Consider the following 15,853-nt stretch of genomic DNA (forward strand, 5'->3'; position numbering starts at 1 on the left):
ATATGAATTGATTGTTACAGAATAACAGCTGAGAAAATGGAATTAAAATTTTTGAGAATTAGTGAATCAGCAGCACTTGTTAAGAAGTTAGTGGAGGTATTCCAGACACTCCACTGAGTTTACTTTCCACAAATCTCTAGGGTGTGTGTGCGGGTATCCCTGTAAAAAGAATGAATTGTCGGCATTTTAGAAATTTATATACGTATCCTCTTTCACATCCAAGTGGTCCTGGTGAGATGGAACACATTATCTTTGAGCCCACTGGTCTTCTCTTTCCATAGGCCTTTCTGCTGAAATGTCTGGTGTTTTCCTCTTTCTATTACACAGTCCTTCCCCAGCTTCTCTTGCTCTACCCTCCCCTCCCCCATGTCTCAAGTCCTACATTTTTGACAAAAGTGATGGGTTGGATTATTTCATTCACACTTGATTGTGAAGCCATGTAGCTTAAGGTCTGCTACTCACCAGCTATGATTGTAACATCCGATATTAGTTAAATATTTATTGATACTTCCAAAGGGCCAGATTCCACCTATACTTTTGTGCATTATCTCGCTGAATCATGAGGTAGGATTTTATTATAATTTGTAGGCAAACAGGTTAAAACTTGGCCAAGGATTGACACCTGGTAACCAGTAACCAGCTACAGTGCAACTCAGTTGGGATTAGGGTAACATGAAAACTACGTTCACACACTACACCACGCTGACGTGGGCAGGTTTCAGACACGTTCTCTTTTGCAAACCATCACCATGCATAGGATTATAATTAGGAAAGTTTGATTTCCTTGCTGCTGAGGTAACTGGCGTAAAGTCTACTAAATTGGGCTCACTTCAAATGGAACTGATGATTGTCTTGCTCCACGTAACTGTTAGGATGCCCAAAGACCTGCCCTTTGGCCAAAAGCTGGAATGAGAGAAAAATTGCCTAACCCTCTGCTTTTTATTTTTAACCCAGTGATGCCACGCTTTGCTGAACAAGTAGAGGTTGCCATTGAAGCCCTGAGTGCCAACGTTCCCCAACCCTTTGAGGAGAATGAGTTCATCGATGCCTCTCGCTTGGTGTATGACGGTGTTCGGGACATCAGAAAGGCTGTGCTGATGATCAGGGTATGTGAGGCCTCTGTAGCTCAGAGCTGGTGAGATCTCCTAGTAGGAAACTAAGCATTCACTCTTTTATTTATTATTTATTTTGTAATTACTTAGTTTAACTTGGTAAGCTGTTTGGCTCCTTATTTAGTCAGACAAGGTGAACTTTCTACTTATAAAGGGATGAGTGATATCAACAAGCTCAGGTGAGCACTGAATACTCTGAAGGGCAATGCCCTGCCTACTTCTTGTATGCATTAGTTCCTCAATTTCATACAACCAGAAGGAATACCCCTGCTATTTTCCATTTGTACCTCTTGCTAACACTCTTCCCATCAGAATTAGAAGATCATGGGCTGGAAAAAAATGAAGATTACACAGCATAGTAGTGTTTATAATAAAAATACATACTAATAACAGTTATTATCATTATGCAACAATGAAGTGATACATAATTACATTCTCCTTGTATAACAATAATTCAGACATTATAAATAAGACTGGATAGCCCTACATCAAACCTCTTATTACCCACTCTACTGTCTTCCCATCTTCAGACTTGTGTTGTCAGGTTGGTGTATCTTCCAAAATGTTGTCTAAATAATTAATATATATGCACAGGCCTAGAAAATAGATATTATAGTTGATTTAAACACTCATATAGTATCATTTCTAACTTCCTTTGTTCACCTACAAGACACATTCATATATGCCTCTTAAGCTAGCTTACCATCTAGCTTACCTCATTTTATTTAACTGGCCGCATAATCCATTATTCCACTATGATTTTTTTCCTCCTTACCAACAGTTTAGCATAGTCATATTCAAACACTTATTAGCCACATAATAATGTTTATTTCTTCAAATATACTGTATATGCAAAAGCACAATTGATGCAAGTACATGTATGGCTATTACCATTGAAGCAGAGGTGGGGCTTCTGCAGTGCTAATCCCAAAAGCATGCTGTGCAGTAGAATGGTGTCCACACTTGTAACTTAAAATATTCTTTTTAGTAAACACACTACAAAAGCAAAAAGAAAACGATAAAATTAATTAGAACTTTAAAAATATATTTTATTTAACCAAATATATCCAAAATATCATCCTTTTGTGGCACTGGCCACATTTAAAGGGCTTAGAGACTCTACGTAGCTAGTGACCACTGTGTTGGACCAGGCAGCCCTAGTCTGTGTCCTCATTCTTGTCTTCATCGTCAACATCTGCAGTTGTCTCTGAGGCTGATCAATGAAACAACGAGGTGTTTGCTTTGAAATTTATTTTTCAAATTGTTCAAATTTTCAATTTATTTTTCTGAGTGTCATCGAGTACCTAAACTAACACCTCCCTCCCCCAGTCAATTAATTCCTTTTCGGTGTGTGGTCCCTTAAGCATATCAAGAAGTATCTGTGATCTATTATTCTCTCTGGGTAATAATATATCCCTAGTTCTTATACACATACGGTGTTAATTCTCCTCCAAATGTTGGTGTCCTTGAAGCCATTATGTCTAAGTATAGTCATCTTTGCCTGTGGTATCCAGCACATGGCACAGTGCTTCTGACTTGATCTGGGCAGGCTGGAGTGGAACATCACCAGATGCTGTTTTGCTTTTTGTTGATATCCATGCTTCTGAAACATCCACTGACTCCTTCACTGGAAAGCCCAATTGCCACCTTCTGATCTTTTCATCTTTAAGTCGGATTGTCTGCTTTTTAAAATGTTGAATATAAACCTGCCTTTCATAGTAATCCCATGATCAATTCAAAATGATCAGAGCATTCAGTAAATTGTATCAGATGATACAAATAATACTTAACAACATGGAATTCAGATTTGGAATTTGAAGACTGTCAGAGTGATTTCTGGTTCTTCGACCCTGCCTATTTTATACCTGTTAAACTCTGATTATCTTTCAATACCTAGCTCAAATGTTCTCTCCCCAGCTTTCTCCTTCAACAAAAATGGCCTTATCCTATAACTACCCATAACTGTTTCTGTTTCTTCCCAAGGCTTGTCTATGTTATCTGTCAGGTGCATAGGAATTTTCTGATTATCCCTCACAAAGTGGCTTAAAAATACATAAAGGCAAACCTGGCAGACCAACATATAGTTGTTTCTCTCTTTTTTTTTTTTTTTTTAACAGCAGTGAATTCTCTGCAAAATCACTGTGAACACCAAATTTGTGAATCTTGAATCATTGTGCCTAGGAGAAGTAGTATTTATGACACAGTTTCCTTTAATGTCTATTGCTCTGTAAGGAAAAACTCAAACTGTGTTTTCCCTCTGTTCTCATACCATACTTAACAATTAACACAGAAGACTTCTGTGACCAAATGTGGGAGATGGTGTTCTTCCCATCACTAAGCAAGAAGTCTTCTGCAGCGGCCACCAAGTTGTTGTCCTCCAATTTGATTCCCACACAATCTACCTGGAGATAGCATCAGATCCCACAGGGTGAGGGCTCAGTCCCCAAGGCTGCTGCCCCTGCCAGATATCAGTCATAAGTCAGGGCTTCCAGAACATCTGACAAACTGGTTTCAAGTTGGGATTTTTATGATCCTGCTTTGAGTTAAATTCATTTGCTAGAGCAGCTCACTGAACTCAGGGAAACACTTAGATTTATGAGTTTATTCTAAAGGATGTTACAAAAGATACAGGGGAAGAGATGCATAGGGTGAGGTATGGGAGAAGGAACATGGAGCTTCCATGCCTTCCCTGGCATACCACCCTCTAGGAACCTCCACGTGTGCAGCTATCCAGAAACTTACCCAAACCCTGTCCTTTGGGGTGTTCATGGAGGCTTCATTACATAGGCATGATTGATAAAATCACTGGCTATTGGTGATCAACTTAACCTTCAGCTCCTCTCCCTCCCTGGAAGTTAGGGGGTAGGACTGAAGTGTACAAACCCTCTAATCATGCCTTGGTCTTTCTGGCGACCAGGTTCACCCTGAAACTACCTAGGGCCTTCCAGCTGCAAGTCAACTCATTCACTTACAAAAAGTATCACTTTGGAGTTTGTTAGGATTTTAGAAGTTGTAAGCTAGGAAACAAGTTTGAAGACCAAATATACATTTCACAATATCACAATTAACTTCTCTAGATTGTAAAATTGTGGAAAGCAAAGGCTGTCTTTTTTTTTCGCGTCATTATGGTGTTTGGCACAGAGCCTAATTCTCTCTCTCTCTCTCTCCTTCTGTGTGTGTGTGTGTGTGTGTGTGTAAAAGAGAGATGCCTAGAGAGATGGTAGAGTGATAGAGAAAAAAGATATAAGAATTGGAAGAGGGGGAAAGAAAGGATACCAGCCTTTTAGGGCCATAACAAATTAGATCATTTTTTTTCCCATTATGTACTAACTTGTGAAATAAGGTATAGACCATGAGAGTTATGTTTTCAAAACATTTGGTACTAAATCCCACTGTAATCCTCAAGATATATTCCTTCTTTTGCCGTTTTTCTGCTTTGTTAGCCTTCACACGTTTATGACAACCATTCATCGGGGAGGCTGAGGCCATTTATAGCCATCATTCATTTATTCATTCATGAGCTGTCACACACGCACACACACACATTTTTAGATAAAATGCCATATCTTTGTCAAATGAAGTGTCATTTCTCTATCGACATTTCAAGTGATTTGATTAGATGTATTTCACACCACCTCAAATTTAGGAGAGAAATGTACAAATTGTTATTTTTTAAAATCCTTCTCCATTCAGCACCCAAATGGCTTCATTTTGCACTTAAATATTTCTTGGTTTTCTTTCTGAAATGTAATGATTGAGTCTACTTAAAGTAATTCCTTGTATTAAGATAGACAGACAATAAGGCAAGCATAATGGTTTCTTTCCCAGAAAATTTGACCATATCTCTTTCCCTCCAAAAGGTTGCAAAGAAATTTTTTTTCCAAAAATAATACAGAAAGGACCCTGAAGGGTCAAATTCTTCATCACCTTGTCTCTTGGCAGTTCATACATATTTAATGGTGATGTTGGTATCTGAGAGCTTCCAGCCAGCTCCAGGCAACCTCTGAAGTAGACAAAGCTTGTTCTTACTGTATTCTGGCCTCAACTTTGAGGACCTTCCTTTTTTCTTAGAGCAATTTACCCCTCCTCCATGAAACCTTCCCCCCCACCCCCCGCTTCCTCCTGAGGCTTGTCCATTGCGATCTGTCAGGTACATAGGAATTTTCTGATTTTGCCCACAAAGATTAGCTTAAAAATATATACACTAATCTGGCAGACCAACATACAGTCATTTCTCATTTCTTACAATAGGTAATGTTCCGAAAATTCACTGTAAACACCACATTTGTGAATCTTGAATCATTGCTCCTAGGAGAAATACAGGGTTGGGTTACTGTGAACTTCTGGCCACTTTTTTTTTTTTTTTCAACTAATCAATACTTAATCTTGTTTTATGTGAGTTTGTGTTCAACGACACCTTCTTTAATATGTATTGTTCTGGCCGGGTGCGGTGGCTCAAGCCTGTAATCCCAGCACTTTGGGAGGCCGAGGTGGGTGGATCACGAGGTCAAGAGATTGAGACCATCCTGGTCAACATGGTGAAACCCCGTCTCTACTAAAAATACAAAAAATTAGCTGGGCATGGTGGTGCGTGCCTGTAATCCCAGCTACTCAGGAGGCTGAGGCAGGAGAATTGCCTGAACCCAGGAGGCGGAGGCTGCGGTGAGCCGAGATTGCGCCATTGCACTCCAGCCTGGGTAACATGAGTGAAACTCCGTCTCAAAAAAAAAAAAAAAAAAAATACAAAAATTAGCTCTGCATGGCGGCGCACACCTGTAATCCCAGCTACTCAGGAGGTTGAGGCAGAAGAATTGCTTGAACCTGGGAGGCAGAGGTTACAGTGAGCTAGGATTATGCCACTGTTCTCCAGTCTGAGTGACAGAGTGAGACTCTGTCTCAAAAAAAGTATTGTTGATTCATTAGCATTGAACTTATAGCCAGCTGTGCTAATTTATGAGTGAACAAAGCTTATCTAACACACATATTTCTATGAAAGGTATATTACAATTCTTGTATTTGGGAATACTAGACGACACTTCAGCACTGTATTTTGAGGCCATTTTAAGTAGAGAAATCACCAACAAAAAGCCCAAAAAAGTGGCACTAAATAGACCAGGAAAGAGCACTTGTTTCCAGTATGAGACGTTAAACAAGAAGGCAGAGTATTGTGGTGTTTGACCTTAACTGGGAACATGTACATCTTTGACTCAAAATTTATACACCCTTGCATGTCTGGGAATAACAACAAAGATAGTTATTGATTTGGGGGATTAAAAATAAATTTTAGGGAGTAGGCAAATAAACAAGTAAGGAATCCATAAATAATGAGGACCAAGTGTATATTTAAGACAAAAAAGAGTTAAACTTTTAGTATTGTAAATTAAGAGAAATGGGTAGGGTAGAAGGTGGTAATACCTTGGTATCAGGAGATTTGTATTCAACAAAACAATAGTTGCTTCTTGTAAGAATTACCCCGAAAGACCTATAATGATATCTATAGATGAATCTTTTGCAATTGGAGCTCATTAATTTGGTTGTGTATAATACTTGCAAAAGCAGAGCAAAGAAATAATAGGCCCTGGAACAGGGTTCAGATAAAGGTCTGTAGTTTAACTTCACGTCTCCTAAAATGTGTATGAAGGTACCCTAGAGCATTGCCAGATATTTTAAAATTTCCAGGGTAAGACATAAACATCTCTTGAATTCTATATGAACTATGAGATAAAGATGACAGTTTATACATGACATTGGTACATTTCTTTTGATTCATATGCGATTTTGGATTTGTGGTAATCACTGGGGAAAAGGAATCTCTAGAATCGATGAGCGGCCATTTAGATTCCAACATTTGAGAAGCAGTACAATATATAACAGATACTACTAATAACTGATTATTATAGGTTATAAAAATAGATTAGGTTGATTGGGCCAAACTCTGCATAATTGACATAACTGTTACCATTATTTGTTGTTTGTTTAGCCTAGGGGCACCATGAAAAAAATCATGGAGTTCTGTAAAGCAGTGAAGTTTGGAATCTAGCTCAACTATTTTGGGGTCATCAGCACACAAATTACCTGTCTGTACTCCATTTGTACACAAGTACACAGTTATGAAGGAGTAGCATAGATCCAGCACTTAGTAGGCTCCCAGGAAATATTTCTTTACTTCATTCAGCTGGGATGAAGTTTGTCTTTATATAATCAATTAATGAAATAGAATTAGTTAAATAAGCCAACAGTATTATCAAAATTACAGGAGTTGTAGTCAATGTTTGTCACAGCTCAAAAATAAAAAGGTTGAAAAAACTTGATAAGCTATTTATGAAATGAAATTTACTTAATACAGATTATCATTATCCTATTAATCAACATGGCCCCTTATGGTGTCTAGTTTTATTAATTTTAAATAGTTCAGTATGATTAAAAAATTGGTAATTCTGCCTTGGTTATTCATTTATTTGTTGAAAACTTATTAGATGTCCAAACTTTTGGGGTTTAAATACAGAGATGAACAAGGCAGACACAAGTCTCTACCCTTATGGGATTTCTATTTCTTTGGTAGGAGACAGAGAATAAACAAGTAAATATAATGTCAATCATTGTGCCACAAAAAACCAAAGAAGCCTAAAGGGGGTAGAGCTTCTGGTGGGCATGGATCTTCTGAAAGGAGGTACCTGGGTGGCATCTGAGAAGATACTGGGAGAAGGGAGAAGAAATAAGCCTTAATGGTATTCAGGCAGAGCATGTTTCAGGCGGAGGGATTGGCAAGTGCAAAGGTTGGAGCTAGGAACTCGACCTAGAGACCTAAGGAACTTACAGGATGAGTTGGGAGCCATTGGAGGGTTCTGAGCAGGGGAATGGTGTGATCTGACTTAGACCTTAAAAGGACCATCATGGCTGTGCTGGTGAGAACAGAATGTATGGGGCAAGAAAAAAAGCAAGATCAGTTAGGAGCCTCCAGAGTAATCCAGGCCAGGCCAGAGTTGCTGGTTGCCAGTCACTCCTGATTAGAGGTTTCCATTTGTGCCTTTAGATCTCTAATTCGATTTTCTAGTCTGCAGCGCATTGCAGTGGTATAGAGCTCTGTTGGGAAATCCTACCTCATGTGTCTCTCAAAGTCTCCTGCCAACCTATGTTCTCGGCCTTCTCCCAGTGAAACTCTCATATACTTTTGGACCCTTTCTTTCAATGGTTCTTATGACATGTTATGAGAAATGAGAAAATACAGAAATTTCTCCTGAATTCAAGTGTAAAATTTACTCAACAACTCACATGAACAGGTGAAATAGCTCTGAATCCTTCAGTATTGTCTCATTTTGTTTCTCTATAGAGTCTGTTGTGGAGGAAATTGAGCAACAGCAGCAGGTGAATGGGTCCTCTTTTACAAAGGACATGTGGTATGACCCTGGTCAAGCCACATGATCTCCTTGGGCCCCTGTAATGGGCACAAGTTGATCTCATAGACTCTTAGGAGAGATTTTGGTGTCTGAATACTTTGATGGTGCCATTTTGCAGATAGGACCCACTTCCACAACAAAACAAAGTAGGGGAACCAAGAACTAGAAGTAGACTTTAAGTGGTTTCTATTTATTGAAAAAGGCTTCCTAAAGAGCACGTAGACCCAACTTGCACCCTCGGTCTCTATTGTCCAGGACAGTGAAATATATATTTTACTTATTCCTTTACCTTGTAACACTAATAATACAAGTATAATCTCCCCAGGCCCATTTGCAGACCCCTTGTAATTTTCTATGTTTCCATTAATTTATGGAGGTCTTTGACCAACTAAAAAATAACAATCAGTTTAAAAAATGAGTAATTCAAAAAGTAATGCCATGAGTAGGAGACACACTCCCATGCAATCAGCAAACTGCACATGCACAGAACTATTTATATGGATGGTTTAGATGGGTTTGTTGCATGTTTAAGGCACGTGAAAATAGCCTAAGATCATCTGTTTGCCTGGTGGTATTTGTGATGGTTAAAAACATGGGCTCTGAAACCTTCAACTGTTGCTCAGCTCTGCCGTTTGCTGGGCGTGACACTTTGGAAAATACGCTCAACAATTCTGACTCCGTTCAGATACCTATAAAATGGGGATTACATTTATTTCATCAGGTTTTTGTAAGGATCAAATTCTTTAGCTGAATGCCTGTCCCATAGTGGGTGATAAAGAGTGATTGCCATTATTATTGCTGTTGTTGTTATTAGGTGTTGTATTTTATTATTAAGCACAGTGATTATCACTATCATTTATGAATTTCGTTAATTTTTATGGTTCCTAAAGCATTTTCCTATGCATCTGAGCATAGGAGTCCTGTGGGGCAGAAAGTGCAAATAGCAATCATAATCTCCGCTTTATGAGCAGGGAGACACAGAAGCAGCAAAACTGAGTGACTTGCCAAAGACATATAGCTTGTGAGTGGCAGTTAGACCAAAACATGCAGGTCCCTTGAGTCCTCATCCAGGTTATCATCTCTTCTGATTTTAACGTTTTTTCTTTATTTTGGTTCTTGGGCTATTATCACTTGAAGAAAAGCTCATCATTATTAGCCTTACACTGCCAGGTTGAGTTTGTCATTGACTCATCTACTAAATGCACAGATCACTGAAATGTTTGGACATAGTACTGTAAGCACTGTCATATTCTGCTTGTTTCTGTTAAATGAGATTTTCGATTTTACTTTTTCTCTTTTAAGAACTAATGACAAAAAGTGCTTGTAATCTTGTCATCTCATCTGTCAGCTGATTTTACCAACTTGCTGTAATTGTTCCACAGTACACTGCAAAAGAGGGAGGAATGATCAGAGAATATTTTCTCTGTCCACAATAAAAATGCAACCAGTTATTTGAACTGAGTTCTGCCTACAGGACCCCTGCTTTAGTTAATAAAATGTGAGAACAAAACCTCTTTCTTCTCTCCTTATTTTAATATTCCTTTGAAAGAAAACTGAATGTCTGTAGATGACTGAGTGAACGTTAATAAGGTTGATGGTGAGAGAGAAGGAAAAACAAGAGTGAAATGGCAAAGCTTGGAAAATTACTAGGCATAATGTGATATTGGCATGAAATACCCCATTTTATGCCTGTCTGACTAATCTTAAGGATTCATCAATAACCACACCTGATTAATTACACTGTAGTAGCCAAAGAAACTAGCAGAATAAAAAGGTGCCGTTTTGGATGGGGAATGGGCAACTGTATCATCGGTGTTACTTGCAGTCTGCTCTTTTCTTTTGAAAGACAAAGCTCTGGGATGTGGTCCTACTATATGCCAAGAGGCAGTCTGTGGAAGATCATCACCTTTCAGGCTAATCTCACACTGATTCACCCTCTTACTTCTGTGCACCATCTGTACTACCTTTCAAATTTAACCTCGTAGAATTAACAAAACATGATAGTTTAGAGTCCAGGCTTCAAGCTGCCTGATTTAGTAGCCTTAGATCAAGATATAACCTCTCATGCCTCAGTTTTTCTACCTGGAAAATGGAAAAAATAGTGTGCACATCTTAGGAGTATTAAGAAGCCTGCATGACTTAGTGCCTATAAAGCACTTAGAGAAAACAATGACAGACAAATGGTTAGCACTTAATACACAGTTATCTATTATTATTGCCATCGAAGATGGAAAGGTGTTTTATTCCTGGGTTAATGGATTCTTTCTTATCTTTTCCTCATCACTGGCTTCATAGATTGGAAAGGTTCTTGATCTAACGCTCCTCTTTTTAAGCCATTTTATAACTTCAGTTCTTCCTGAATTTGTAATGTGAATGAACTACACCAAAAACTAATGAGAAGTATGTTTGGAGTTAGACACACTTGGGTGCTTAGATCTAACTTCTGCTTCTTTATTAATTAATTTACAGACATGGGACACGTGGCTTAAATTCTTTGCATCTTGTATTTTTTACCTCTAACTAGAGAATGATTCCTAATGTCACTGCTCATCTGAGCTAAATTGATTTTGTATGTGTAAAAGTTACTTAATCCTTTATGGATATGTGGTAATCAGTGGCTTCATTTCAAAACCTGTTGAATGAATTGATTTAAAAATCCTAATAATAGGCCTGCTGCAGTGACTCAGGCCTGTAATCTCAGCACTTTGGGAGGCCAAGGTGGGTGGATCACGAGGTCAGGAGATCAACCATCCTGGCTAACACAGTGAAACCCCATTGCTATTAAAAAATAAAAATTGGTGAGGCATGGTGGCATGTGCCTATAGTCCCAGCTACTCGAGAGGCCAAGGCAGAGAATTGTTGAACCCAGGAGGAGGAGGGTGCAGTGAGCTGAGATCGTGCCACTGCATTCCAGCATGGGCAACAGAGTGAGACTCATTCTCAAAAAAAAAAAAAAAAAAAAAAAAAAAACTAATGATGGGCCAGGCACAGTGACTCATTCCTGTAATCCTAGCAATTTGGGAGGCCAAGGCAGGCAGATCACTTGAGGCCAGGAGCTTGAGACCAGACTGGCCAACACGGTGAAACCTTGTCTCTAATGAAAATACAAAAATTAGCCAGGTATGGTGATGTACACCTGTAATCCCAGCTTCTTGGGTGGCTGAGGCACAAGAATCACTTGAACCTGATAGGTTGAAGTTATAGTGAGCTGAGATCGCACTGCTGCACTCCAGCCTGGGCTACACAGTGAGACATGTCTTAAAACAGACAACAAACAACAAATCCTAAGTAATAACAACAAACATTTAAAAAATACCCACTGTGTGTCTGATACTACATAGAGAATATATTGCCTAATCTCCACAGCAATCGTAGCTACTGTTATCAACCCCCATTTACAGAGGAAGAAGTCAAACTAAGATAAGACAGTTTATTTATGGGCACACAGGGGCTCATATTCAGGCAGTCTTGATTCTAGAGCCTGTGCTTAACCCTTTATACCTTATGACTTTGTGACCAAATCAGATGTTCCATCAGGTCTTGCCTTTGGCCTAGAGATAATCAACTTTTTTGTTTATAGAACAAAAGTGTCATTCTAGAAGTATAGGTGTAAATTTTGTTGTTGATGTTTCTTTCAGTAGATTTGGATGGGTGGAAATAATATACAAATATAATTTTTCTTAAAATTATGTATCACTTCAAGTTAGACTTACTATACCTTTATGAGGAAATAATAAAACATATATTTTTAAAGTAAATTCGGGCAGCTTGAGTTTTCTGACTCCATTCCAGCTACTACCCACTCACACAGCACATGTGGGTGCCATGTAGGATGGTCCAAGCTCTGTTTTCTGGGGGATATTTGGCCTTTGCAATGAAGTGTGTGGTTGGGGGTGAAGATTATCAAGATAAATATGCTGATTTTTCTTTTTGTCTTTAGACCCCAGAAGAACTAGAGGATGATTCTGACTTTGAGCAGGAAGATTATGACGTGCGTAGCAGGACAAGTGTTCAGACTGAGGATGACCAGCTCATTGCAGGACAGAGTGCACGGGTGAGTGGACAGTTAAGACTTTGGCTTGGCACACAGGGACCCTGTTTACTAAAATGGTTTGAGGATAGTTTTAAATTCCAGAGACTTGGTACCCTAGAGATTCGTGGGTCAGAAATCTGTGCCCTCATCTGAGGTTGTTTGTAACAATTCACATTTTACACAGTGAAAATAACCATCACTGTTCCTGATTCCTCCTAATAACTCCCCTCTTTTGCTATCACTAGAAATGTAGCAACCACATGACAGCAAGCTTTTATGTGTATAATTGATTTTGTTGGGGTTGGGTATTACAATTAGATGATAAGCTGACAGGGAACACTGTCATATTCAAATTTTGCATTGGTACAGTCACCACTGTTCTGCCTGAATTTTCCAAGCTTGTTAACACAAGAGGCAAAGACAAATGAGGAATCAGGATACTACTTTGTTTATAACTGGGCTGCTGCTCCATACAATAGCCTATGTTCTATTATATCTAGGACCATATCTTTTGAAATTGGTTCAAGGCTATTCGATAGAGAACTTTTTGTTTCCTCATGTTACCTGTCTAATCCCATGGTGGTATTCCTAGATCTGTCTGCCATGTGATAGAAAAATTCATTAGAGACAAACTAGAAATAGGCAAGTTTAAGGCAAGGATCAGGAAGCAACAGAGGACCACCTCTGCCTGGCGTCTGAGTACTTCATGATACTGTTCACCAGTGCATTAGGTCCAAAGAGCATCCTAAATTTGGATCAATCTAATCAGCTGTATTGCCCACAGGATAGATGTATGTTATCAAGGCTGGTGGTGAGAGATGAAGTCCCTAGAGATTGCATAGGAGGGTGAAATTTTCCTCTTCTTGAAGGATCAGTTTCCAAAGAGTACGAAGAATCAGATTATAGTATAACTGAGAGTTAGATATTCTAATTTTCTGTGTTAAGTTGTATTTAAATAAAAGATAATGAATAGAAAGCGGGAGGTTGAGAAAGAGGAGGTAATTTAAACTAGAAATTGGAAAACCCCAGAAAGCCCACACTGCCTTAAGAATTATGAAAGAAAAATAATCAGCGGTTAAAATAAATAGGACTCGAAGGAGATGTTTAGTCAAGAAAGACTGTGTCTAAAGCTCAATTTCTCTTGTATGCTTTATGCCCTGATAGTCTCACCCGACAATCAAGTGACCCAAAATATAAATAAACAATATGAGGGATGCGAAGGTAAAGAAATATTAAAGACAAAGGCTTTCAGACAGATATGATTTTTGATTGGAAAGGGCAGCATTAGAACCATGCTCAAAGCTATCTGTTGCTTAGTTTTTGAGTTTCAGACCCATCACTTCTAAAATGTGAATAACAGGTACCTGATAGGATTCTTATGAAGATATAATTACTTAATATTTGTAAACTAATGGGCACAATAATAGACATACAGCGAAGGCTCAGTAAAGATGACAGTGATTATTATCATCCTTTCTAAGGGAAATCCTTTCTGATCACATGATGGTGGGACAATACAAAAGTTGGCATAGAGCCCCCTACTTTAAAAATTCCTTGCAGACTCTATTTAATCACCCCTAAAATGTTGAAAATTGGAACGGTCAGGAACTTGAAAATCTTTTGACTCTGTGTTGGCAAAACATTAGACTAATTAAACATACAATTCGTCTTCAGAATTAAGTAAACCCAGCACTTTTATGTCACTGACAAAGGGTAAGTTTGAGTAATTCATTCAAGCATGAAGCAATTCAAAGTCAATTTGATTGACTAACTGCAACTCAGTATAGATACAGCCTAGTATCCACTGACTAGTGTTCTTAAAAACCCAGACAGGTTGTACAACTCATCTTGCTTTAAAATCACCATCTTGTCAAAGTGGCATGATTCGTCCCATCTATACTAGGAAGAATAGAGTCCCAGTATACTTCTGTTTCGTTGGGAACAGAATTCTAGTCTTATTTAGATTAGCCATCAAGTCAATGATGATGGGTGGAAATACAATTCAGAGGCTTCTCTCCTTATCATCTATTATTTCTCCACACTATCGTCTTTACTGAGAGTTTTTTTCCAGCATGAATTATAGACAACGTCTAAGATAGTAAGAACAGTACTCGTATAATTCAGCACTTGCTAATTTGTCTTTAAGGTCCCTCATGTGGTCTGTATGATTAACTTGCAGCAGACAGCATTACTTATTGAGTCAGCCTATTTTAGCCTGTAATTATGTGATGACAAATCAGAGACATGGAATTATAGCTGTTAAGTTGGAAATAAGAGGGTGCATTGAATTGCTGAAATGATAGATGGTCAGACTTTTGACCAGCAAAGTGTGCTAAGTTGGTCTAAATTGTGAAGGAGGTGAACTTTGTCTTGGACGGAGGCATTTGCTCTTCCCTGCGGCCAGTCCTCAATGTTAATGACATTACTTTGTGTTCTCATTTAGAGAAAGTCTCCCTTTCTAAAAATGGTAAATCAATGTAAAAGGAGGTGTAAGTGGGAGATAAGCTTTTAGTGCTCCTATCCAACATTGCTATCAAATTCTGGAATTAGAGTATTTAAAAAAATTTCCTTTATATGCCCACATCTGCTGCTTGCTTACAACTTCTGAGGGAGAAGAGAGTTGGGGGGGACGGGGGTATGAATGGGAATCAATATGGAAGGCAGTGATCTGATAAAATATGGAGGTGATCTTACCCTAAGACATGACATATTATAAACTCTTTCTCCACAGGTTGATGCAGTTGAAATAGGTTAGTGACCCTTGCTGGGCACTTAACCTTGGTGATACAATATATTATTTGGAGTCACACAGACCCAATTTTAAATAGGGACTTAGTGAAGCTGTGTGTCTTTGGGGCAACTTTCTGAACCTCTCCACGTTTCATCTCCTCCTATGCTACCTCATAAGGTCATTGGGAGAATTCCAAGATAAAATGTATCACATGATTTATCATACAAATATGTAATAATTAAGTTGGTGGTAATGGTGATGCTTGTGGCTTGAGCTAATCTTTCCTTAGAGGGCTGACTAATTTCACCTGAAAGAGTTGGATAATTCAGGCAATCATGAGAGGTTTTGAGTTAATGGGACAATTACCTCAATTTTCCAATTCACTTCACAGCTAGAGACTGGTAAGAATCAAAGGACCCACTCCTTAACTACTTATATTTATTACCCTGCTTTAAAGTCAAGTGAGTAAAAACAGATACATTGAGTTTTTGCCCCTTTAATTGTTATTTATAAACATTCTTGTGCTTGAAACTTAATGTTAGCCTCTTGCTCTCTGTTTAAGAAATGAACACTTGTCAGT

At 38.5% G+C, this 15,853-nt stretch overlaps 1 protein-coding gene across 7 annotated transcripts in view; it reads left to right on the forward strand.

Moving 5' to 3' along the window:
* CTNNA2 (catenin alpha 2) overlaps positions 1 to 15,853 on the forward strand; it is a 1,139,605-nt gene that overhangs the window by 1,058,428 nt on the left and 65,324 nt on the right. For all 7 annotated transcript variants that reach the window (XM_032243720.1, XM_032243721.1, XM_032243722.1 and 4 more), the window contains 2 exons: positions 955 to 1,106; positions 12,450 to 12,563. In XM_032243720.1, coding sequence (XP_032099611.1) covers positions 955 to 1,106; positions 12,450 to 12,563 — 266 coding nt within the window. The remainder of the gene's footprint in view (positions 1 to 954; positions 1,107 to 12,449; positions 12,564 to 15,853) is intronic.

The sequence above is a fragment of the Sapajus apella genome, unplaced genomic scaffold (genome assembly GCF_009761245.1).
Source record: "Sapajus apella isolate SASKATOON/1434 unplaced genomic scaffold, GSC_monkey_1.0 scaffold52, whole genome shotgun sequence".
In the NCBI taxonomy this organism is placed as follows: domain Eukaryota; kingdom Metazoa; phylum Chordata; class Mammalia; order Primates; family Cebidae; genus Sapajus; species Sapajus apella.